Raw genomic sequence first — 24034 nt, 5'->3', positions numbered from 1 at the left:
AGTTTAGACGTTTATGATTGTGTTGAATTATTTAGAGGGGATAACAAATTGTATGCAGAAATATGAAGGGTGCACTCTTGATTTGTGATGTACTTTATGACGTCATTTTGAAGCGACATGATGTATTGCGTGTCATCATTCCAAAACGTGATGATGCGTTCAGGTTCCAGAAGTACCAAGTTCATTCCATGTTGAATCCATGCCACGTTTTCCCAACAACTCTTCCTCCCCACCTTAAAAAAAAAACATCAAGGAGGAAAAACGGGAGAAGCTGAGGTGACAAATAAAATGATCTCAGAAATAAGGAGACACAATTCCAAGGAAGACCATCTCCAATCCCAAACCAGCTTCGCTTCCATCGTCCCCTCATCTCCATCCCCGGAAGCCGGCCGGCTGCTGAGCAGGAGCAGGCGGGACACCGGCAGCAGCATCATCATCCACCCGGACGAGAGCGGCAGCATCCAGCCTCTCGTCCCCGCCCGCATCGACATGACATCGGCGGACTTCCCGGCGCACACCGCCCCTCTGCTCTTGGCGCACACATCCAAACGAAGCCTCTTCTACAAAACACTCTGCTTCCTCCTCCTCGTTTTCCAGGGCGGGATCCTGGACTTCTACCTCATCATATTCACCGACCTGTACTGGTGCTCCTGGATCGCCACGGACCTGGTGGTGGTCTCCGGATGGGGGATGTTCTTCATGAAAAACGCTCGAAGCAAGCGGGAGAGGGCTTGCGGCTTCCACCAGAAGGGCTCCATCTTCGGCGGATGCAACCTGGGTGAGTTCACCTACGCTTACCTGGCTTGGCTCATCTACGTCATAGCGTGCACCCCCAAGGTGGTGCTCATCCTGGAGACCTCCATACTGGATCTGATCGCGGTCAAAGTGCCCTGCGGTGTGACCGGCTTCAAGATCATCACCTTGCTGTCCGCACCGCTGCTCTTCTGTCTCATGAACGCCATCGTTGAAGATCTCAATGGCGTCACCAGACACCACTCCCAAAGCTGCTTCATGACGACCTGCCTGGACCTCATAGACAGCTTCTCCCTGGTGGAGATGCTGCTCGGGAACCAGATCCAGACCCTGTACCTGAAGTACACGGTGATCTCGGCGTACTTTTTGGCTCTAGCGGTTCCGGTCATCTGGCTCTACGAACTGACCGCCTCCGAACTCCGCTGCCGGTGGCTGTGGGCTCGTTTCTCCGCGGGCCTTCTGGTCAACGCGCCCCTGTTGGTGGTCCGGTGCTTCCAGGTGTTCTTTTACAAGACGCCGGTGTCCGTGTTTATGTTCAAAAACATCTTCTTCCTGGCGTGTACGTTTCTGGACCTGACCGAGCAGTGCGTGGCTATGCGCGACGTCCGGAAGAGGATGGCGGGCGGAAGTAACCAGGCCCAGTTCTCCCACGGAGTGTCCGAAAACGACATGTGTCCACACGGATATGTCAACACCCTGGCAGTTACTCAGTCCTAGTCTTTGGGATTCGGAACCATTAACAATCATTAGCTCCATTTTTTGGAAGCCTAAATTACACTAATTCCAATTAGAAAGGCAATACAAAAACTTCCGGTATCGGTATGCTACTTTGTGTGTAATTATAGTAAACTTCCGGTTCACTTCCGGGTGATTGATTCCACCAGCCTATTACAGCGTTGACACGATGCAGGAAACTAACCGTCAAAAATAGTTATTTATGAATAATTATTGTACAAAATTGGCATTTTTACAACTTTTTAAAACTTAATTTATTTCCAATTATATTACATGACATGGGTGTAGGCTTTACAAGGCACTCAAATATTTTTTCACAATTATAGTTATATATAAATATTGACAATACATCCAATACTGTAATTATAGTAGTATATTACAAAACTTTACGTTGAGAAATCATGATACATTTATTAAATACATTAACGCATGTAAAAAAAAATTAAATCACAAAAAATTTTAAATGCAACACACAAACGTCTAGTATAGGGCGACTACTTCCTGTATGCATCCCGACTACCCAACTAACAAATTATTGACATATGGATGTAGTCTTCATAAGGCACACAAATTACTTATTTTATAATAACGGTTACGTATAAAAAATATATTTATTACAATATGTAAAAAAGAACATTAAAACTATTGTACTACATTTCTCTTCATTGAATTGGAAATAAAATAAAATAAATACACATAAATTAAATTAAATTATAATAAAAAATATATACACATATATAACAATTATTAAATACATATATATATGTGAAATACACATTTATTCCACAAAGACTCAAAGTTTGACACAATGTTCCATGTCCTTTAGTGATACACTTAGTGCTTTATTACCAAACAAGACCTTCAGGACCTTTTTTTATGATTTATATTATATATTATTATTATCACCAACAGACCTTTAGATTGAATTATAATAACCAGCTATGACTCCCATAACCAAACAGTTTTTAATGATAATGAATGAAATCCAAACATGTATCGTTTACAGTGTACACATGTTCGATTACAAGGACTCTATGTATCTTAAGTTTTCCTTTATGGAAGATTTTTCCCATTTTTTTTGGACATTCAGTATCCAAGACCTGGATAGAGCGCATCATCTGCACCTGCCTTAAGGACCTCCCCTTTTGGACCAATCCACAGGTGCTAACAATCAGGAAGATGTTCTGTCAGCAAATTTTCTTGCTGTACCGGAACGCAAAAGAAGCGAGAGAGACGGCCATGTTTTGCTGGGAAGTGCAATTCCAAGTCCCCCCCCCCTTTTTCCCCCTGCAATGTTTGGTGTCTTCTATGATGACCGTGTCGTCTGCGAGTCTGTGTTTGGGTTTACCGACTTACTGTATGTAGACTTGTGTATCATTGTCATGCATAACCCGACAGTGCCACAAAGTAGATACAACACTGACAAAACTTTATGTGTGCGTCAACGTCCACAGTGTTTGAGTAGCGACAGCCTGGACTGGAGGCTCAAGTCATTTTGCATTCTTAGCAAGCAGAATAGTCAGCAGCTATACGAAGTGTTATCATGTCACGTAGCTGGAATTGTCCACAATGTATCGGTATCGTGTGAATGTTTTACTGTATAGCAGGATTTGCCTAACTTGCTAAAATACACAATTCCGGTGCATGTCCTATTCATTTTGGGCCTGTAATAATTTATTTGAACCGTTCTTTCACCAGGGTGGAGTGATTATACAGCAATGGATAAAAAAAATGCTAAAATTAAGCTTCTGGAAATTAAAATTAAGCCTTCCCAAAGCACCAACCCCCATCCTCTTGTGGACCAGGCTTAAGAGCCGGATCCGTGCCAGGAAACCAATCAATTTAAACGAACTAGTGAGGGTGTATGTGTATATTTTTTAAATATTTAAACATTTTAAACCAGGGGTCTCAAACTCAATTTACCTGGGGGCCACTGGAGCTAGCGTCTGGGTGAGGCTGGGCCGCATCAGGTAAAAAAACAAAAACAAACAAACAAAAAAAAATATATATATATATATATAAAGAAAAAAAGAAAATAGAATAAAAATATTAATAAATATTAATTATATTAAATATTAATAAAAATATATATTATATAATAGTCTTCAATGCTTCTGCTATACCCTCCACTTTTTCAGTGCTTTGGTTCTTTGCAAAAGCTCTGATAAAACATTAAATAAATAATAAATTTTTATAAATTATTTTTTATTTATTATTAAATAAATGTTTAATGTAAATTTTTATTTTTTGACACAAAATAAGATGGAAAAATAAATAAGTAAATAAAAAAAAACAAATGAAACAGGTGAAACAAATTAACAAATTAATTTTTATTTATTATTAAATAAATGTTTAATGTTAATTTTTATTTTTTGACACAAAATAAGATGGAAAAATAAATAAGCAAATCAAAAAACAAATGCAACAAATTGAACAAATTAAACTTTCATATCAAGGCGGGGGCCTCAAACTAGCATCCTGCGCGCCGCATTTGGCCCACGGGCCGTGAGTTTGAGACCCCTGTTTTAAACAGTCCGGATCAACCAAATCCTTGTTTTTAAAAATCATTGAAAATATATATTTCTTACTCCGGCTTCCTCCCACATTCCAAAAACATGAATTAATTGTTAATTAATTGGATACTCTAAATTGTACATAGTTACAAATGTGAGTAAAAATGATTGTTTATTTGTATGTATATGTGCCCTGTGATTGGCTGGCGACAAATCCAGTGTGTATGAGTCAGCTGGGATAGGCTCCAGCATACCAATGCGACCCTGGTGAGGACAAGCGGTATAGAAAATAAATGAATGTATGTTTGTTATCACGCCACTCTACAAAAAAAGATTTATTAAAAAAAATCTTTCATGGCTTATATATATATATATGTATATATGTATATACATATATATATGTATATACATATATATACGCCACCACCTCCACACAGACTGTATATAAACTCAAAACTTCAGCATTCTGGAGACAATCTTTTTATAGCTTGTTTATGACTTTTTTTAAAATTTGAATGTATTATTAAGTTCTAGGTACAAATATATGTTTATCAGACTTTCGGGATGCCCTGTATATACAGTCGCTGTCCTGACCTTGATGTTTGACCTCCCTGTAGAGGGATCAGTCCTGCTGCTGAATGGACAAACTGTCCCGCTGGCTGCTTCGAGTGCTCCTCTGGCCTTTATTTTATGCACAATACTTCCCCGCTAGAATGGCTTACCTTGGTTGCTTGTCATATCACGCCAAAGTGTTGAAACCTTCTATTTGATACTGTTTTGTATGATGAGTTCCTTATGTGCATTATAATTGTATGTGTATTCTAATGTACAGGAAGGTTGGCCTTTAGACCTTGCATGAGGTGGCACGGTTCATTTCCAAGTACCAAAGGACACGATGCTCAATGAAGAACAACGCACACAATTGGAACCCTCCTGTCCTGTCTGGCCTCTTTTGTCACACACGTTTTACAGGGAAACATGGCTGTTGTTTACAGATACTAGTACTACCTACACGTCATAGCATTGTGTGCTGTATATCTGTATCAATATAATCAAATATAGTGCGTGTACTGTAAAACATAAGAGTGTTGTGTGATCAAATAAACAAGAGGAACATACCGCACAAAGTCAGTCTTTTATATTTTTATATATTTAGGCTCTGTTATAGATACACATAATTAGACGCAGGGTAGACTTTTATTAGGATTAAGAATGAAATCTAATTTAAAATCACAATCATCCTTACCCCATTATGTGAAATCTGGCATGGAGATCCACGTGGAAGTTATTATTATAACAATTATTTGAAATTATTGCACCAAGCTGCACCATCGGGGGTCCCGCCCTGATCCAAAAAGTGCAGAAAATGAATTTTCTTGAGGTATTGTATATCTGCAAAAATGGTAAGGGGTTAGCCTTTTGTTTTTTCAACTTGCTTCAACTGTACTTTTCTGCTGCGGAATGGAGTGGAAACCTCCACCATCATCATGGGGGGTCCCGGCAGGACCCAAAAAGTGCAGAAAATTAATTTTCTTGAGATGTTGATTTTCGGCAAAAAATGGCAAGAGTTTAGCCTTTTGTATTTTAATTTTTTTTTTCTTATTATTTTTTTCCAACTTGGCGTAATGTAGTGGAAACCACCACCATTCTCATCGGGGGTCCCGGCAGCATCTGAAAAATGCAGGAAATGAATTTTCTCGAGATGTTGATTTTCAGCAAAAATGGTAAGGGCCTTTCGTATTTCTAACATTTTTCAGCTTGCTTATACTGTACTTTTCTGCTCTGGAATGGAGTGGAAACCTCCCACACCCTCATCAGGGGTCCCAGCCTGACCCAAAAAGTGCAAAAAATGAATTTTCTTGAGATGCTGATTTTTGGCAAAAATAGTAAGGGGTTAGCCTTTTGTTTTTGTTTTTTTCAGCTTGCTTCAACAGCACTTTTCTGCTTCGTAATGTAGTGGAAACCTCCGCCATCCTCATGGGGGCTCCTGGCAGGACCCAAAAAATGCAGGAAATGAATTTTTTTGGAGATGTTGATTTTCGGCAAAAATGGTAAGGGGTTAGCCTTTCGAAACGTCAGGTTTCCCCTGTTGTTTTGACCAGGAAAGTGCATTAAAAGCAAGTTGATTCATTCATTCATTCATTTAAAAAAACGACATACTAACCCCTTACCTTTCTTGTCAAAAAACCCCCAAAAATGACGTACTTAGGTTTTTTGTCAAAAATAAACGCCCTCAAACTTATGCATTTTATGCCATTTTTGCATGTTTCTGGGATCCCTGTTGAGTGTGTGTGAGGTTTACCCTGTTTTTGACCAGAAAAGTCATTAGAAGAAAGTTGAAAAAAAAAACAAAAAACGACATACTAACCCCTTATAATTTTTGTCAAAAATCTCCACCCTCAAACTCTGGCATTTTATGCACTTTTTGGGTGCTTCTGGGGCCCCTGTTGAATGGAAATTAATTTTCTTGAGATGTTGATTTTCGGCAAAAATGGTAAGGGGTTAGCCTTTCGTACTTTTTTCATTTTTCAGCTTGCTTATGCTGTACTTTTCTGCTCTGGAATGGAGTGGAAACCTCCCACACCCTCACCGGGGGTCCCGGCCTGACCCAAAAAGTGCAGAAAATGAATTTTCTTGAGATGTTGATTTTCGTCAAAAATGGTAAGGAGTTAGCCTTATTTTTTATTTTTTTTTCCCAACTTGCTTATACTTCCATTTTCTGCTGCAGAATGGAGTGGAAACCTCCACCATCTTCATGGGGGTTCATTCCAGTCCATTCCAGTCTTGTGCAGTTCTACAGTTTTGTCCTTGAGATCCTGTGACAGCTCTTTGGTCATGCCCACGGTGGTGGACTTAGATCACATATATCAGATGAGAGTACTTTCCTAAAAGAACAAAACCAGCAGGACATATTTATTTCCCCCGCTGTAGATCAATGGTTTTTACAAGTTTTCAAAGTTTTTACACCAAGTACCATCCCAGAAATATCAAAACCATTTTTGCTGTCTCAGCAGGGGTACCAAAAGAATGGTGGTTCTTGCAAAGAACAACAGCTGATTCCTGATTTGAACGAGTTTGAGAACCAGGGGGTGAGAAGGTCAGGACGGACTGAAGGTTTCAAGTCCATCAACCGAGAAACCAAAGTACTCTGTGGGGTGTAAGTCAGGCCCACTAAACAAATCCCTAGTCGCCGGACTCAGAGCTAGCCATACTTTGGAGAAACAGTTCCTCTTGCAGCCTTGCCAGAGCCACCAGTGGATCCTCCTTGTAAGGCGCTCCGAGTGGCGAAGGCACTTTGGAGATGTAGCCTTGATCAGAGCCACTGTGGAGCTCCACAACCTTATCCTCATGCATCTCCACAGGCTGGTTGCTTGGGTTTGGAGGGGAACCCTCTGTGCTGGGGCGAGGGGGGTGTGAGTCTTGGAACCCACTGGGCCCATCTTCCTCATCCTCCACTGGAACTTGACCTTGATGGCTCACAGTGCGATCCCGCCACTTGTGTCCTGAGGAAACGGGCTCAGTGAGAAGAACCGACGGAGGAGCGCTTGAAGGGAATGCGTAACTCAGGTTCAACGGATAAACGGGGTTGACTTCTGGTATGAGTTCCGCCACTGATGGAAGCGTGCTCTTTGGGTTCAGTTCCGGGGTTAAGACGTGGATGCCGCTTCCGTTCTCTCGTATTTGTGGCTCACACACGCAGATTGAAGGTCCGTCCCTCACGAGGGGGAGGCACTCGAGAATTGGAGGGCCCTGCTGAACCTCAACGAGCGAACTGGCCTCCGTCACAAGGTCTTCATCACTGTCCACACACTCCCTCTCGAACCAGTCGGGATGTTCTAACTGGTATGACTGGAACGTCTCAATCGCGTTTTTCAGGGCCAGGCCTGACGGACAGTTGAAGTATTCGTCCTCGCTGATGCCCTCGATGTGGTTGACAAGACCCGGTTGGTACTTCTCCATGTCCAGGATGCCAAAGAAGAGCTCCTCAAAGTGTCGCATCAGTTTGTACTTGACGGCAATGTCGAAGACCGACGGTACGTCCTGCTCGCCACTGATGTCGCTGAAGTAGGCCACCATGTACTTCCCGTGCATGCGCGCTCGGTGGATGTCGTGGAGGAAGAGGTTGAGACCGGGCGTCAGCATGTCGCTTGTCGGGGAGAGGAGATCCTCCTTGAGCGTGACCCGGCCGTGACCGCACATGGCCCTCCACTTTGCCTGAACACCCGGCGAACAGAGTACTAAGATCTTGTCTGTGGGGTCCTTCAACTGCCGGCGCTGCCATTCCAGCCAGGGGAGACGTCCCACCGCGCCCAAGGAGTTGCTGTCAAGGAGGTCAATCAGCACCTTGGCGCCACACTTGGCCTGGAGGAACGCGCAGAGCTTCAACACGACGTCCCTGTAGAGACGGTGGTCTTGGGAGTAGATCACTAGAACTTTTGGGGTTTGATGGAGCGGTTTTGGGAGTAGTTTTGGTTTTTCATCTCCCGCAGCAACACCTGGGCCGCCTGAAAATGTCACAAATTAGAGGTGCAATTTTCAAACAATTTGATTGGATGAAGATGGGACTGACCCGGCTTCCTGTAGAGGATGCAAATGTAAACAAATAAGATCCCAGCACTTAGGAGCACCACACACACGATAACGGCCACGTACTGAGGAGCATCTGGGGCAGCAGTAGGTTCAGCTGTTGAGACACATTACAGTGGATTTAGAAAACGCGAGTCGGTCTAATGTGGTGACGAGGGAGCTGAGCTCTCAAAAATGAATTTTGGAAATGAACTTTTTTGGAGATGTTGATTTTCAGCAAAAATGGTAAGGGGTTAGCCTTTTGTTTTTTTTTCCCAGCTTGTTTCAACTGCACTTTCCTGCTTCGTAATGTAGTGGAAACCTCCACCAGCCTCACGGGGGCTCCTGGCAGGACTCAAAAAATGCAGGAAATGAATTTTCTCGAAATGTTGATTTTCTGCAAAAATGTTAAGGGGTTAGCCTTTCGAAACGTCAGGTTTCCTGTGTTGTTTTGACCAGAAAAGTGCATTAGAAGCAAGTTGATTCATTCATTTTCTACCGCCTATCAAGTTGAAAAAAAAAACCCCAAAACGACATACTAACCCCTTACCTTTCTTGTAAAAAAAAAAAAAAAAAAAACCCAAAAAAACAACATACTTAGGTTTTTTGTCAAAAATAAACACCCTCAAACTTATGCATTTTATGCCATTTTTGGATGTTTCTGGGATCCCTGTTGAGTGTGTGTGAGGTTTACCCTGTTTTTGACCAGAAAAGTGCATTAGAAGAAAGTTGAAAAAAAAAAACCCCAAAAAACGACATACTAACCCCTCATAATTTTTGTCAAAAATCTCCACCCTCAAAATCTGGCATTTTATGCGCTTTTTGGGTGCTTCTGGGGCCCCCGTTGAATGGAAATGATTTTTTGAGGTGTTGATTTTCCCTTTAACTTATGCATTTTATGCCATTTTTGGATGCTTCTGTGGTCCCTGTTGAGTGTGTGTGAGGTTTAACCTGATGCTTTGACCAGAAAAGTGCATTAGAAGCAAGTTCATTCATTCATTCATTCATTCATTCATTTTCTACTGCTTTTCCTCACGAGGGTCGCGGGGGTGCTGGAGCCTATCCCAGCTGTCTTCGGGCGTAAGGCGGGGTACACCCTGGACTGGTCGCCAGCCAATCACAGGGTACATATAGACAAACAACCATTCACACTCACATTCATACCTATGGACAATTTGGAGTGGCCAATTAACCTAGCATGTTTTTGGAATGTGGGAGGAAACCGGAGTACCCGGAGAAAACCCACGCATGCATGGGGAGAACATGCAAACTCCACACAGAGATGCCCGAGGGTGGGATTGAACCCTGGTCTCCTAGCTGTGAGGTCTGCGCGCTAACCCCTAGACCACCGTGCCGCCCTAGAAGCAAGTTGAAAAAAAAAAAAAATCGACATATTAACCCCTTATAATTTTTGTCAAAAATCTCCACCCTCAAACTCTGGCATTTTATGCGCTTTTTGGGTGCTTCTTGTTGAATGGAAATGAATTTTCTTGAGATGTTGAAGAGGGAGCTGAGCTCTCAATGTACCGGTCCATCTACGTTCCTACCCTCAACTATGGTCATGAGCTTTGGGTAGGACAAGCAAAAACACAAGAATGCATGTCCAGGCGGTCAAAATTAGTCTCTACTGTAAGGTGGCTGGGCTCTCGCTTAAAGATTGGGTAAGAAGTTCTGTCATTCAGGAAGTGTCCTACACATTGAGCGGAGCCTGAGTTGGCTTAAGCATCTGGTCAGGATGCCTTCCAGACGCTTCCTTGGGGAGGTGTTCAAAGTACAGTATGTCTTACCAGCTAAACATCAAGAAAGACCCAAGTCACATTGGAGCAACAATGTCTTTGGAGACAGAGATTCCAAGGAAGAACTGATATATATATCACTTTATACGCTAAATAGACATCTGACATACCTGTACAAACGTTCAGCGTTTTCTGGTGCCGAACACAATCTTGGCCACATTGGTGGAACATTGGTTTAATCTGCAATGAAGACCATTTCAACAAACGGTGACGTGATGTTGCTGTGCATGTTCAATTGGAACAATGCAGATCTTTGAACATTTACCCCAACGTCAAACTGGCAGCAAGATTTGGGCCATTTATCAAGGCTGAACGTAACATTCAGGTTGGTCTGGTTGGCCTGGAAAAGAGCCATGCACATTATGATTATCGGGGTGGAAAAAAAGTGTATTTTTTTAAAGATTAGCATCATAGACACTTAAGGAGGACAACTGGGTTTCCTGTTTGAGAAACCTGAGGTAAAAAAGTAGGCTACAGAGCCTGCGGTGCTGTAATAAGCGCCCACAGTAGCGTAGTGTTCTAGGTCAATTATCTTAGACGGAAATGTATGTAAGAAACAAAAGTGTTGGTCCAAAGAGCATTGACTTTACCTTGAATGCACGGCTGACATGTTGGATAGAGGCACAGTTAACAATAACCATGTAGTCCTCACACAGTGGATCAGGACAGAAGCTGACCGTCAGTGCAGGTCTTTTTGCCACCACACTGATGTTCGACTGCCAAAGACTTCCTACAATATGTTACAAAACACGGCATATTAGCTAGCGGGACACCCACCATTTCTTAGAATAGCGCTGACTCACCTCTCTCTATGCAAAACTGGGTCATCATTATCACCGAGTCTTGACAATCTGATTCAAAACCACATGGAAAGTGAGCACAGGTTTTCAAGTTTTCATGATTTAAAAAAAAAAAAAACACCCCAAATTGTGCAAAATAAGACCTGAGTTCTTGAGGAATGTATTTAACCCCCAACGTTACATATTAATGTGCAAGTGATGGCTGGCTTTGGTTTTGTCAACATCCGCTTATGTCGATGTTAGGCCAGTCCGAGGGGCGTCGATGTACACGTTCCACTGTATGGACGTTTGTTTTGGCTCAAAAAGACTAGAATATTAAAAAAAGCAGATGGTTTGGACTCACCAGGAACATCTACCTTAGCGCTGACGTCATAGTGGCTGTGGCCCAGTTCTGGTTTGGGGATGTTGAAGACAGAAACCAGATACATGTGTCCTGGGTCCAATACCAGCATGTTTGCTGAAAATGACCACTGACAAAAAACATTTGATAAACAACACAACACTGTTCAACCTTATGACTTCATGTAGCATCAGTGTTCTTTTTCTTGTTATATTTATATTTTAAAGGGGACCTATTATGCTTTTCTGACATAAATGTTGTTAGAATGTTGTATTTGCGTGTTAAACAATTCCAAAGTGAGCCCTAAAAGAAGTTCAGGATGGTTCTGAACGCCAGGTTTCAGACCCTTAACAAGGCGTTCTCGGGTGCATAAATTAAAACAGATCCTTTTGGAAATCCGAGGAAACACAGCCGGAATAGGTGCAGATTCTGGAAGATCTCGAAAGCAGGTGATCGTTCTGTGCAGGTGATCGTTGAGTTATTGACTTATGAACTTATGGACTCCATGGAAGTCAATAAAAAGGGCTGAAAAATTAGCATAATAGGTCCCGTTTAAGGATTTTTATTTGCAAGTGGTATTTAGTGGAGAATTACCTGGCAACAGTTTAATTTTAACTCATTCACTGCCAGCCATTTTGAGAGAAGAGAGCTCCATATATTTTTGCTGAACTTTCAAGAAGTTTTAGGACTACATAAATATTGAAACTATGTACAGAAACTTTAGACGCCTGTCTTTCATCAGAAAAAAAAGAGTTTGTTTCTAGCCTTTTCGGGTCTAAATCAGCAGTAGAACATAGTGTGGTTTCAGCAAAAAAACAAACAAACATGATTTTGACCATAAAAACAGAAGCAAATTCAAGCAAAAGTTGACTGACACCCATATTTTTTGTTTGATGCACAGTCAGACAAACTCTGTGCCAGTGTAAGCTGCCTGTATTTTTGTCTCTGCTGCATTCGGCGCCATTTCCCTCTGTCAACACACATTTCAGCAACTTCCGAGCCGTTGCTGCCGATCGGAGGAAAACAGAACTGTTGCTCCCTACTGGGACGGAAATACATTGCCTAGAAGTCTGACATTCACACACAAAAGCAAAAGACATCAATGGACAGTCAAAGTTACTTTTTGAAAAGATTTATATAAACGTCTTTGGCAGCGAATGAGTTAAAAAGCACACAGAGACATGGTAGAAAAGTACATGGTAGACAACTCCATTATTTCAAAACCTACCTTGTTGCCATACGGATTCCTCATCGGGAGTTTGTCTTGAAAGGAATATCGGACGCACAGGTGCTCATTTGTGGACAAGACTATAATCTGGAGCTCAGTGGCGTTCAGGTAGCGGATACTGCCTGAAGAGACAGTATTGAGGACTTCCTGTCTTAGTAACATTTGATTTGAAGGTCACAGACATAGATGCATGCACGCAGCGTGGAAAACTGTATTGGAATTGTGTGTGTGTGTAATGTACATATATATAGTAGAAGAAGAAGAAACACTGATTTCACTAAGAGACCTGACTCACCATCATCTTTTATGGTCCAGTTAACAGCGAGTACAGGTTGCAGCTGTCCCGCTTCATCAGCTACGGTTGCCACGGACACCTTTAACCCCTCTGGACTGCTGGGAGTGTAGTCCTTCACTTTCAGCCATTCTTTATCCAGGCAGTTACCTGCACACATACACACAACCGAAAACGTTACATACAACACTGACCTTTCATTATTATTATTATTTTTAAAAAAGGCATGTAAGGCCATAAAAATGACAATATTTAAGAATAAGGACTCACTTAAAATGACTGTACATGTCAAACCCTGCAAAAAAAAGGGACAAATACGGTTAGATATTACATTCTTGGTTAAGAATCTAACAGGAACAATGGTTGGTTATTTTGACTTCCTCAATCTGATCAACTTTGCCTTTCTACCTTTGCTTTCCTCAGACAGTTTAGGCAGCAAACTCGTTAAGCTTGAAATAAAAGCACACGCATTACATACACACACAGCCACACCTTAAAAAAAACCTTTGTCAAGACAAGGCAACATAAACATAATATCGAATAAAGCTAAATTTGTCCTGGACCGGAAGTGACACCATACTATTTACTGTTCTATGCGATTAATACGATTAAACACTTACATAAATGAAGACATTGGGTTGTTGTAGAAAACCTATTCACATTAATTCTGTATTTCTGAGCTATTTCAAACATAACATAAATGAAAATATGAATATATGCAACTGAGGACAACCAAGCACAATCAAGCTAAAATGCTAACACTGCTAAAAGTGTGTGTCTCCTTACCTGTTGAGAGCAGTTTAGTGGCGGGGATGTCAAAATTCTCACCGCGGACGACAGAGAAAAGTAGAATAATGTCAAAATAACTCCATATAACCTCATTTTATTTTAACGATTATTGTTCGTCTCAGTACAGAGGGTATCCATGGGTGCAATGTTAGACTGAGTTTATGAAGTGAAAGCTAGCTGTGATTAAATGTACCAACTTCCTGCTTTCGTAGAAGGGTAAAGATGTTGCATTTGTGTCACATGGGATTTTACGGAGATCAGCTAAAACATTAGGTACCCCTGTGAACTCTCATTTTCATTTTTTATTACTTCTATGTCGACAATAATGGTCACTTTTGACTGTCATATAGGTTTATTATTGTATTTTTGTAGCAAAGCATGTCCGGAATTGAGGAGGACGGTAGGTAAAGCCGTGCAGGTAAAAGGTGTACTGTGATGTATTATCCAGCAGATGACGCTTGAACGTTACATCAACGTTACAGGTTATACCAGTGGTGTCAGACCCACGACAAGTATAAATAAATTATCGATACAATTTTACAAATTACAAAAAGTGTACTCCCAAAACCCTTTATATGGACATAATAATAATAATAATAATAATAATAATTTTTATTGTAGATTTTATTGTATTTATTGTAGATTTAATAACAAGGTAATCATCATCGACTATTAGAATATGTATATTATTTTATATATGCTATAACTAAAATAAATCTCTCTATATGTCTATATGTACGTATATCTAGGTAATTTTCATTTTTGCAAATATTTGTATTATTGTTTCATGGAATGAGTTTGTTTTGCAGTAAAAACTGCTTTATACACATCACTGATAAAAATGATTTATAAGTCTTGAAATGTTTGACAGGACAAATCCCACATTGTTGATCGTTACATGTTAAAATAGCATATTGATGTTAAAAATGTACAGTGGAAGATTTAAGATTTATCATATCAACCTTCAAAGGTTGTGTCGTATACAGAGCAGCTCTCCGACATTGCACAGAACACATTTATTTGAATAACACCAGTCAAAAAGTATTGTATATTAATATTTGAGTCTGTTTGAAAGCCAGCCTGTTTATGTCTGTATGATAGGTTCCATCATAAACAGTAGGCATAGCAGCAGTAATGGCTAACTACACCCCCACCCGGTCCCGAGTCAGTCACAAACTGGGATCCTCTCCTGTGGACCTATCACATACTTTCATTGTAATCATCAACATCCCCCCCCCCATGACCTGCCTGCACAGGTGTCTCCATGCCGCCACACAAAGCAGGACTCAGCACACCTCCTGCATGAATGGCGCCGTTATCTTGGCAATCAGCAACCAGGCAGCTGTTTGCAGGAACAAAATCACTGCATGCGGTCTCAGTTTTCTGCAAGAACTGAACAACACCGTGGTACGGAGCGGGCTTTTCTTTAATTCTGTGTCAGGTAAAACAGTACAGTCATTCTTAGTTGATCACGGTTAGAAATAACTGTTGGGTGTCGCTTTCCATTTTTTTGAATTTTCCGATTTATCCATTTTCTTATAATCCCTCCAGCCTGTCTTAGGTCTACACTCCCTTTTGGACTAAAATCTTGATGAATTGGTAGTGTAGTAGGCTAACAATGATTATGGAATCGTGTCCAATGGCTGCATAAACAGTAACCAAAAACAAAGCCAGTTATGGTGGCAGTCATGTCCTGTTTTTGTGAACTAAACAACAAAAAAGGAGCCGGTTGAGGTGGAATGGATATGTAGTCTCTTGGTGTCCTACTGGTGGGGCTGGAGGAAGTGGCCGGAGACCGAGAAGTCTGGGCTTCCCTACTGAGACTGCTGCCCCAGCAACCTGGACTGGGATAAACGGAGGAGAACGGAATGGAAAGAATAAAAACGGCATGGATTTTTCCACTGCACTGGCTTTGGGTTTCATGTCTACAGAATGTGGTTTCATGGTTTGTGACTGTAGAAGATAGTCTAGCCCAGGGGTGGGCAAACCAGGGGGGGGGGGGGGGCAGACTATATATTTTACACGTAACAGTCTACCTGGTATTATTGTTATATTATTATTATCTGTAAAATTGTCATGCAATCTGCTATTATTATTTATTATTTTATTATTTTATATTTATATTTAAATATTTTAAAAATAATAAAATATTATAATAATAAATAAAAATAAAAAATAAAATTAAAATAATAATTATTATATTATTATTATGTAAAATATGCAAATATAACAATATTATTATATATAATTAATATAATAATTAGCATTAATATAATAAATATAATAATCATAATAGTTATAATAATAATATAATAATTATTATTTTAATTTTTATTATTATTATGTGCTCGTGTCTCTTTTTTCAGGAGCACTTTGTAAACAACAGACCATGTCAAACAATGAAATTGATACAACCATCAAAAGGTTGGCTCAGGCCATGATGCCAGGTTGTATGTTGACTTTAAATTAAATACTTTTGAACGATTGGGCGGGCCGTATTCAAACACTTGGCGGGCCGGATGTGGCCCCCGGGGCCGTAGTTTGCCCACCCCTGGTCTAGCCCATCAGTCGATCCTCACATACTCCGACAACGCTTCACACCGATTTCCTCCTTTTGCCAAAAACATTGTTAATAAGTTTGGCCACGGACTTGGAACCGCTGGGTCGTCTCCTGCGCTCCTTCGCTTTGCTCCTCAGGCTGGCACTCAGCACCATCTGGGAGAATATGCGTGCCACCTCCTGGTAGTGCTCGGCCGCCGACAGCTCGTGGAACTGACATCGGAACTCTGCCGCCAGATGCTGACCTTCCTCACGTCGCACCTCTCGCATGTGGCACAGGTCGTGTTTGTTAGCCACCACAAATATAAGAGACTCGACATCCCTGCAGGGAATGCAAAAAGAAAGCAAGCGGTGTCACTCACTAAGCCGACATCTGACAAATTAACAAAAGGTTTCCGAGACATTGCTACCGGTAATTGCTTTTTTCAGGCTATTTGAAATGAATATAATAGCTTACCTTTTGGCTGATCCCAAGTGGACCTCCCTGATGAGCTTCACGAAGGTTCTGGCAGTAAGAAAAGAGGAGCGATCGCTGATATCATAGACCACAATAAAACCATCAGCACGGCGAATATGATCTTTACCCTCGCTGGACTGAAAGACACAGACAGCAAAAAAGGTAATAACCCGCCTGCGTGTTTAAGCGCACACGCTGTCAGTGTCTGAAGATCTGATAACGGACCTGACAGCAGGGCTCGTAGAACTCCAGGTTCATCTGCCTTCCATCCACAGACAGACCCTTTCTGTATATGCATTCTGTGGAAGTAAAAAAAAACACACACAAGGTGGGTAACATTCATGGTTTTACTTTGCATACCATGATTAGTACTACCAGACTACTGTATTTGCTCCCCAGAACTCGACAAAACGAGACCTTGTGGAGGAGAGCAGTAAGTGAGCTTTTCTAAGAGATGCACCAAAAGGTCCTAAAAGTCCTGTAAATATGTAGGACATGCATATAAAGCTACAAAAGCTACATGAGCTACAAAATTATATGCAATCAATGATGCTCAAATTTGGATCGATACATATTTCACAATATGGTAATTATTGGCCCCATCAGGAAATATTTGTTCATTTATTGAAGATCCATGCACAGGGAAAACATCCATTAGCTCCTGTTATTCATTCATTTTATACCGCTTATTTGGGCAAGAGGCGGGGTACACCCTGGACTGGTGGCCAGCCAATCACAGGGCACATATAGACAAACAACCATTCACACTCACATTCATACCTATGGACAATTTGGAGTGGCTAATTAACCTAGCATGTTTTTGGAATGTGGGAGGAAACCGGAGTACCCGGAGAAAACCCACGCATGCACGGGGAGAACATGCAAACTCCACACAGAGATGGCCGAGGGTGGAATTGAACACGGGTCTCCTAGCTGTGAGGCATATGTGCAAACCACTACTTTGCCACATATATTTGACTTAATTGTAAAAAAAAACAAAGAGAAAAATATTTTGACCTATATTGTACACACAACAGGCGGCACGGTGTTCGAGTGGTTAGCACGCAGGCCTCACAGCTAGAAGACCCGTGTTCAATTCCACCCTCTGCCATCTCTGTGTGGAGTTTGCATGTTCTCCCCGTGCATGCGTGGGTTTTCTCCGGGTACTCCGGTTTCCTCCCACATTCCAAAAACATGCTAGGTTAATTAGCCACTCCAAATTGTGAGTGTGAATGGTTGTTTGTCTACTATATGTGCCCTGTGATTGGCTGGCCACCAGTCCAGGGTGTACCCTGCCTCTCGCCTCAAAGACAGCTGGGATAGGCTCCAGCAACTCCCGTGACCCTCATGAGGAAAAAGCGGTAGAAACGAATGTAAACACAATATTGTTCCATGTGTCAATCATCAGAATTTTTTGATTTTTTTAAAAGTGTCATCTCTCGTCACTCACACATCTTTTCAAGCCATTTTACAAATGTGACAAAGAAGCATTGATAATGACCTGATGAGGATGCATACTCGCCAATAAAACGTCTCGTGAAGAACCGGACGATGAGAGCTGAAGAAAAGCAGATGTTAGAGAATTGAAGTGACCGTGAGCCAATCTCCAAAAGCGATGCTCCTTACCTGACTTGCCAACACCTTCACCTCCCAGCACGGTGATCTTGATCTCGTTCATGCTCGGCAGGAAGCTCCCAAAATGAGGACCATGCTTAGAAAACTTCTCTGCTTGCTGGTTGGTGGGTGGGAGAAGACCAAAAGGGGGACAGGGCCCACAGATGAGATGGTAAAGGGGGGTTGGGTTTCTCCTCGGCCAATCAACAACTGAGACATTTCATGTTTCTTGTTCAATTCAATTACATTTTTTTTTACACTGCCAAGGGCCTCCTGCATGAGGTATCACAACCTGTCAGAGTTCATGGAAAACTTTGTTTTGTGCAAAGTCAGAGAAACAAAGAGTCCAGTGTGCAGCAAAGGCAGGAGACATCAGCACGGAAGAATATTCCGGCTAATAGAACTCCCTAATAATGGATCTTTGTGAGGAGCGGGAGCAGAGGCTATAGATAAAGCATAAAGTGTGTTGAAGCAGAATGTAGTGTATAGATGTGATATGGGTGCCATGACAACCAGATGCAACACTCACATCAATGAATGAATGATAAATACATTTAAAAACTTATTGCAGTGATAGATGTGAATAGGAATTGACTGATTTAGTTTGGTTGCTTTTGGCTCCCCTTGGTGGTGACAAAACGCTATTACAAGGTATGACAGGGAACCATTTGTACTGAAAATTGAGGCGCTAAAGTGCATGCTTTAATTTTTACGTCTGGAAATATTTAGTTTTGCATAAATTATTATAAACCGTAAGTTAATGCTTCATGATTTGTGGGTTTTAAAATATATTTTACAACTTTTGGTAGTTAGGTTTTGATTTTGTTTTAAATATATTTTTGAAAAATTGAATGCAGGAGTGGTTTTCCACCAAATAAAAAAATGCTGACATCATGATGTCAAATAATAACCTTAAAATATTTTTATATATTTTATACTCTGTCCTAAAATAAGAATATTTATTATAAAAATATTTATTACTCTTTACAACGAGAGGAAAATAAGAAAAAGTGTTTTTCTTTCTTCAAACACAGTACAGTTTATTTATTTACAACCTCTATTTTGGTAATACACAACAAAAATAGAAGAATAACAATATACTGTACTGTTATTGAGAAAGAGCGCAATTATGCTTTTGTCGCCATCTAGTGGACATTGTTATGAACATTATATAGGGCGTCCCTGAACTGAAAACATAGAAATTAATCAACAAAAAAATCGAATATAATAATTAAAACAAAAAGCACAAGAACATCTTTTTGAGTTTTATTGCTTCCCATTTGTAGATGTATGTGCTCAGTTTTAACATCTTAGTAGTAATGCATCAGAAAACATAAAATCAAATCACTCGCTGAACTAAAATCTCCCAAACAGCATGAATATGTGACTTCATTAGATTATGTGCTAGTAGTAAATAGACAATATGTTGCTAATAGATACAATAGAATAATACGTATAAAGAACCAGGGTTCCAAGCCTGGTTGCTCACAGTAACTGCTTGAATGAGTAAAATGCACCCAATTGGTATGTGATATTATATTATATTACACAGTATAGTATACATAGTAACAATAATAGTTGGTAGTTTTAGCAATAAGGAGTGTAAATAAAGAGGTACTAATGAGTTATTGACAAACCGACTTATATGAACTACTAATATTTGTGTTTCCCTTTAAAACGATTTAACTTCACATTGTTGCAAATCCCACTGAGGGACGAATAAAGGCATATCTTAAATCCAGGTTATTAGAGCACATTCATATATTTGGTATGCAAAGCAGCACTTATGCGTTTTTATATTGCACAGTAGAAAAAATAAGCTACATATTTGGTGTAGGGTTAAATAATAAAAAGCAGAGGTCCTGTCATGGCTGAAGTGAAACTCTCAGACGGTCACTGCAGGATCCAACCTTGACTGCATGGGAGAGGGACTTCAGAGGATGACACAGCTGGATGAGGAGGACTCTGTGCTGTTGGACACACATATATACTTTATAGAGCCAAAAATCCCCAAACCTTTACTAAGTATTATTTCACTAATTTTTACTGCGTATTTTTATTGGTGTTGAATAAAAAGGCCAGTACCTCTGCTCTGAAACAGCTTGCTTCATCCTTTTGGGGGCGCTGCCCTCCCACTCAGCAGCGTGTCTCTGAGAAAGCTCACCAGTCTCGGTGCTGGCCTGCATATAATACACATACAGTATTGGCATTACTGGTATCATGCATGTGATAAATAAATGCATTGATAAGCCATATAGTTGTCTATGTCTATGATTTTGTTGTCATTCCGTGTTCACCATGTTCCTCTTCCCGTTGGCATTGCTGCTGCTGCTGTTGATTAGTGAATTGTGGTTCTCAGCATCAGAGGAGAAGGGTTCCTGCATGGGCTCCACTCTTTCGTGGCCAAATGTCGGCTTTGGCTCCAGCTTCCTGGAGGAAACACAGGAGAAACAATCCCATTCAGAGTCAGGAAAAAAGTTAACCCGCTTAAGTGGGCCCCACTTGTGTCGATAAGTGGTCTATAGTGTTCTAATCATTACTACAAAGTGCCCGCTTTATTCGAAGTCGACGTGAATGGTTTTTGAGTCATTTCTATTAAAAAATGGGTCATGGTTATAGTGGTTCATTATTATCACCAGCAGCATGAAACAACAACAACATAACTGTCTAGTTAAATAATAATAATAATAACAACAAATAGTTTTCAATGTGTACTGAAGACACTGAAGACATCCAATAGTGACGGAGAAAGGTTCATAGGAGCCGATGAAAAGGTAAGTAAGGGTTGAGTGGTGTTTAGCATCCACCGTGTCCCTGGTGGTCGGGCCTTTGCAGAGCTCATCGTTCACTTAGTGTCACCAAGCATTGATCTCGTCACTAATTAAGTCCCTTGTCTAACGTGTGAAGATCACTGTTTTATTTTCCTTTAACGAACAACTCAGTGGTAAATGGCATCAATTATTAAAAATAAAAGCACAAAAGACAACCAGTGTATACATATATATATATATGTGATTAAAGGAATCAAAAAATAAATATCTGATTCCGAGATGTCAGTCAAGCGTTGTGTAGTGTTTGTTCAATCAATAATTTAGCCATGTGTGCACCCACACCAAAGACCCGTACTCCTCCCCAGCGGTCCGAGTGCTGCTGACCTCTGGTCCTCTCGGCCTGTCCTCTACTAGGTCCTCCCATACAGCTAATTACACTCCCTGGAGTTTACAGCAGGCAGCCCGCACATTTGCTCATCCGCTGGGTGGTCTGAGCGATTTGACAGCACCCCCCAACCCCCGCACCCCGACAACAGGATAAACTCATTAGTGGGGCCCTTATAGCATAGCACGCTCCTGCGGGAACTAGGGGGCCAGGTAGGCTGAAGGGGTTTCTGAGGTCATGCTGATCAATGATGGCGGGAGTCGATAATAAAGAAAACCCAAAACTTTCACGTTTATTGGAAGCTGCGAACATGTCAATAATGGCAGTGTAAAAAACTGTGTACATACCTAATAGCTGAACACAGACTTTGGTACCAATCATTCAGATCTTCCTGGTTGCTGGACATAAGCAGGAGTTTGGCTCTGGGGAACGTCAGCTGGAAATGACAGACAGACAGATGAGGTTGTAGTTAGGACCGTGATGACTGTGTTACCTTGATTCTCACACTGTGGTACGAGAACCACTGGTGGTCCTCTGCTTGACATGACACAAGTTGAATTTAATTAAATATATATATTTTTTGCGGTGTTCAGTCATAAAAAAACATGTAAAATGACAACTGTACAATTTCAACTTGATGAAAAATAATGGCGAATAAAACCTTACTGTGTGTTTTTCATTTTTATTTTATTTTATTTTTTTTTTTTTCGGGTACTCTGGTTTCCTCCCACATTCCAAAAACATGACAACTCCAAATTGTCCATAGGTATGAATGTGAGTGTGAATGGTTGTTTGTCTATATGTGCCCTGTGATTGGCTGGCCACCAGTCCAGGGTGTACCCCGTCTTTCGCCCGAAGAGAGCTGGGATAGGCTCCAGCATACCTGCGAACCTCGTGAAGATAAGCGGTATAGAAAATGAATGAATGAATGTCATTTTCCAGCATCACCTGAATGTGCAATAACAAGAGTTGACCAGCAGGAGGCAGGCCATGACAGTCCATCCAATCCTGCCAGTCACTTTTCTATACAAGTTTGTTACATTTACCAAACAATAAAAATTCATGCTTGTACAGGAAGTGCTATTAAATAAGTATATTAGTGACGTCACTATATTAAATTACCTCTCACATTTACTTTAAGTTTGTTGAGCGGTGAGGTATTGATCTTTTTTATGAGGATTTGGAAAGAACTTTACACTGAGCTTACACCTCATACTACATAATGATTAGAGGGGAGGGGCGGGGGAGGGGAGGTGAGTCTCTTATTATACATTAAAATAGATTAAGATGTCAAAAAATGTTCCCTCCACAAAAGTATTATCTAATTAAAGAGTGAGGCTGAATGGACTGGTGCGTGATATTAGGCACTCGGCACGTGGGGGACGCCATTTGATTCTCCTTCTACGGCCGTGGGAGTGATTAGGGATTTGTCAGGAAATCTGACCCTGTTAGGTAGAAATTACTTTGTATAATAAGAACGACAGAGCTCGGCGCCTCATCACCGCACATAATTTAGCTTGATTATTTATACATCAAAGAGAATCTGTCGGGGATGTGGGAAAATATTCAAGCAGCGAGGGAATATTAGGAGGAGGAGGAGACGGGGAGAGAAAAGGCAAGTTCGAGAGAGGGAAAAACTCAGGTTGAGCCACAAAGAAAACAATAAATTTTAATAAAAGTATTTTTTTTCCTCCCAAACTTTGCATATAAATTGCCATGGCATTTATAGCTGTCAAATTTAATTTGGCTTTAATTCTTCATGGCACCGGATGAGGAGGGCCCAGGAGTGCTGACAGCCCCCTTTTTTCCTTGAGCTCAGGTAGGAGTCCAGGATCAATAATGTGTCCTTATGAGAAATTACGTGTAATGCTATTGAGTATGCATTCAGGCCTCGGTAGGGATAAGAGGCTAATGAAATGCTATTTGTGCCATTAGACAAGGCTTGGCGCAAAGCGGTGACAAGACTTGAGGAAGATGTATTTACTGGAGGGCCGGAAGAGATGGATCTGCCCCCTAATCTGATGCAACAACTGAGAGATTATCTTGCAGCAGACTGCCGTCGCTGCATTCCTCGGCTGTTAACGCACGCCAAATATTACAACTAGGACTAACTATCTTTACCGTCTAGTCCAGGGGTGGGCAAACTACGTATATATTTTACTCGTAACAGTCCACCTGGTATTATTGTATCTGTAAAATTGTCATGCAATCTGCTATTATTATTTATTATTTTATATTGAAATATTTGAAAAATAATAAAATATTATAATAATTAAAATAAAATTAAAATAATAATTATTATATTATTATTATGGGCAGCACGGTGGTCTAGGGGTTAGCGCGCAGACCTCACAGCTAGGAGACCCGGGTTCAATTCCACCCTCGGCCATCTCTGTGTGGAGTTTGCATGTTCTCCCCGTGCATGCGTGGGTTTTC

At 41.0% G+C, this 24034-nt stretch overlaps 4 protein-coding genes across 9 annotated transcripts in view; 1 reads left to right on the top strand and 3 right to left on the bottom strand.

Annotated features, from left to right (window-relative positions):
* The first annotated feature begins 245 nt into the window (after positions 1-245).
* tmem121b (transmembrane protein 121B) lies at positions 246-5651 on the top strand. Its single transcript, XM_058067783.1, has 2 exons — positions 246-2845; positions 4834-5651. The coding sequence occupies exon 1, from the start codon at positions 289-291 to the stop codon at positions 1468-1470; it is 1182 nt and encodes a 393-aa protein (XP_057923766.1). The 5' UTR covers positions 246-288; the 3' UTR covers positions 1471-2845; positions 4834-5651.
* Positions 5652-5750: 99 nt separating this feature from the next.
* Positions 5751-14010, bottom strand: il17ra1a (interleukin 17 receptor A1a). The gene is made up of 11 exons (XM_058067780.1): positions 13810-14010; positions 13294-13318; positions 13027-13173; positions 12732-12853; positions 11507-11633; positions 11167-11214; positions 10954-11093; positions 10629-10703; positions 10474-10543; positions 8572-8685; positions 5751-8506 (listed from the first exon to the last, which is right to left on the bottom strand). Exons 1-11 carry the CDS (start codon positions 13903-13905, stop codon positions 7185-7187), a joined length of 2286 nt encoding a protein of 761 aa, XP_057923763.1. The 5' UTR covers positions 13906-14010; the 3' UTR covers positions 5751-7184.
* A 2176-nt stretch (positions 14011-16186) lies between these two features.
* Positions 16187-18530, bottom strand: rergla (RERG/RAS-like a). The gene is made up of 5 exons (XM_058068249.1): positions 18455-18530; positions 18330-18386; positions 17054-17127; positions 16829-16965; positions 16187-16693 (listed from the first exon to the last, which is right to left on the bottom strand). The coding sequence occupies exons 1-5, from the start codon at positions 18504-18506 to the stop codon at positions 16408-16410; spliced, it is 606 nt and encodes a 201-aa protein (XP_057924232.1). The 5' UTR covers positions 18507-18530; the 3' UTR covers positions 16187-16407.
* A 1168-nt stretch (positions 18531-19698) lies between these two features.
* Positions 19699-24034, bottom strand: part of arhgef39 (Rho guanine nucleotide exchange factor (GEF) 39) — a 251257-nt gene continuing 246921 nt past the window's right edge. For all 6 annotated transcript variants that reach the window (XM_058069021.1, XM_058069022.1, XM_058069024.1 and 3 more), the window contains 4 exons: positions 21946-22034; positions 20740-20872; positions 20528-20622; positions 19699-20412 (listed from right to left, as the gene is read on the bottom strand). In XM_058069021.1, coding sequence (XP_057925004.1) covers positions 20376-20412; positions 20528-20622; positions 20740-20872; positions 21946-22034 — 354 coding nt within the window. In that variant the 3' untranslated portion in view covers positions 19699-20375. The remainder of the gene's footprint in view (positions 20413-20527; positions 20623-20739; positions 20873-21945; positions 22035-24034) is intronic.

Source organism: Doryrhamphus excisus, chromosome 3 (assembly GCF_030265055.1).
Source record: "Doryrhamphus excisus isolate RoL2022-K1 chromosome 3, RoL_Dexc_1.0, whole genome shotgun sequence".
Lineage (NCBI taxonomy): Eukaryota > Metazoa > Chordata > Actinopteri > Syngnathiformes > Syngnathidae > Doryrhamphus > Doryrhamphus excisus.
Note: the sequence above shows the minus strand (reverse complement) of the source record. Positions and strands in the feature narration are given on the sequence as shown.